General features: G+C 40.1%; 1 protein-coding gene across 1 annotated transcript; it reads right to left on the bottom strand.

The window, feature by feature from the left end:
• Nucleotides 1–787: 787 nt before the first annotated feature.
• On the bottom strand, nucleotides 788–1,282 carry LOC149175694 (rust resistance kinase Lr10-like). The gene is made up of 2 exons (XM_089421206.1): nucleotides 1,211–1,282; nucleotides 788–1,105 (listed from the first exon to the last, which is right to left on the bottom strand). Exons 1-2 carry the CDS (start codon nucleotides 1,280–1,282, stop codon nucleotides 788–790), a joined length of 390 nt encoding a protein of 129 aa, XP_089277332.1.
• Between the last annotated feature and the right edge of the window lie 588 nt (nucleotides 1,283–1,870).

Here is a 1,870-nt window from a genome sequence, read left to right as displayed (position 1 = left end):
ACCAAACCATTGGGGTAGAAAAGTTTTGAGTTTTTGAGGAAGTTTCTGGGTATGACTGATAACCAAGCAATTGAAATTAAAGGGGAGTGTTGAAATATTACTTTCAACTGAAGCGCCAGTCCTTTTCCATACCCCTTGCATTGATGAATCCATCACTGCCATACCCCTGTCAAGTCGTTAACCAAGGTGCGATTTAATGTAAATTTATTATGGTTGTTGAATGGTAGCCCGTTGCCCAGAGCGAGGAAGAACAGAGGAGCTCAAGGATCCACGGTGGTTTTTGACCTGTAGAGGATGAGAAAAGGGCAGCGGTTCAGATAGAGGCTACTATTGAGGCAGTGATGTTGTAATCCCTCTGTTAGAGGAAGAATTTTGTAACAGTCATTCTTGCTAATGAATACAAGTTTTTGTGTGTGTGAAAAAACTATGTCTTCTATGTTAAGAAACAGAGTATTATTCTCTGTTAGTTTTTTTTTGTTCTGGAATTATCAGAAATTCCAAACGCAATTGCTTTGCGCAATCGTTGAATTTCCCTTTCTGTTCCAAACAACTCCCTGTTTGATGCGTCAAGCTGTGACTGTAAATTTGTCATGTGTGAAATTTGATTAGTTATGATTTACTGTTGATCAGTAATCTGAGTTTGCATATTGTTTTGTATCTGAGCGCTGTGCTCTGTGACTTTTAATTAGTATCAGAGCGCTGCCCTCCTTTGTTTCTTTCATAGGGTATCAAAGCATTTTGTGCTCTGCCCATTCTTCCAACACAAAAGACGATCAAATATCGAAAGCTACGATATAAATTCAACTAAAGAAGAATTTACACTGGAAGATAGCATAGGATTTTCAGGTGTAGCCAAGGAATTGAAGGGTAACGGAAGATTGAGAACGTCCTCTCCATTTCCTTCTAACATTTGGACAACCATCGTCATACAAGGACGATCTCTAGAGTTGTACTGAATGCACGACAATCCAACTTTTGCGAGTCTTCTCACCTTCTCCTCATCTGCAACTTCTATTTCCCCACCTCTCAATCTCATCCCCAACTCGCTGCTCTCAATAAGCTCGGAGTCCCACTCCGGGAAGTATAACTGACTGGACCAGTTTACCTAGACATTGATATTCTTTCTGCCACCAACAATCTCTAGCAACAACATTCCAAAACTATAGACATTTGATTTATTATTAGCAGGACCCATATCTCACGACCACACCTCTGGCGCAACATATCTGGGCGTCCTTCTCGACACCGTGATCGAAATGTGATCTTCTCCCTTCCCACACATTTTTGCTAGACCAAAATTAGCAACTTTAGGGGTGAAGTCGGCATCGAGCAATATATTTTGAGGTTTGATGTCGAAGTGTATGATGCGTTTTTCGCAATCATGATGTAAATAAGCAATTCCACGACCCACACACAAAGCAATTGAATACAATTGCTCCCACCTTAAAATTTCCCATTCTCTCTTTTGGCAAATATAAACTTCTCTAGAGATCCATTGATCATGTATTCATAGACCAGTGCACTTGTACAACTTTCGAAGCAATATCCCAACAGCCGAACCAAATTGATGTAATGGACCCGTCCAATTGTGGTGACTTCATTCATGAATTCTGTTTGGTTGTGCCTATTACTATCAAGAAGCTTGACTGCCATTAAAGCGTTGTTCCAAAGCTTTCCCTTGTACACCACCCCATAACCTCCTTCTCCCAACTTTTCTGCAAAATTGTTCATGATCTTCTTAAGGTCTAAGAGTGAATATTTGGTTGGCATTGGCACTTCATAAGCATAATCCTATAGGAATTTCTCTACCTTTGTAGTAGAGCTATCAGGATGTTGTCTTCTCTTCTTGGCATAAGATGTTAAGAATATT

This window comes from Pinus tabuliformis, chromosome 4_1 (genome assembly GCF_031772625.1).
Source record: "Pinus tabuliformis cultivar Carrire ecotype Pingquan chromosome 4_1, CPIR1, whole genome shotgun sequence".
Classification (NCBI taxonomy): Eukaryota; Viridiplantae; Streptophyta; class Pinopsida; order Pinales; family Pinaceae; genus Pinus; species Pinus tabuliformis.
This window is presented reverse-complemented; position numbering and strand designations above follow the sequence as displayed.

What these genes read in the sequence shown, in the direction of transcription:
- LOC149175694 (XM_089421206.1), bottom strand. Translation starts at nt 1,282, where the DNA reads ATGTGTGGGAAGGGAGAAGATCACATTTCGATCACGGTGTCGAGAAGG. An exon ending in CCAGATATGTTGCGCCAGAG is followed by an intron (nt 1,106 to 1,210) that starts GTGTGGTCGTGA and finishes ATCAATGTCTAG; the next exon opens with GTAAACTGGTCCAGTCAGTT.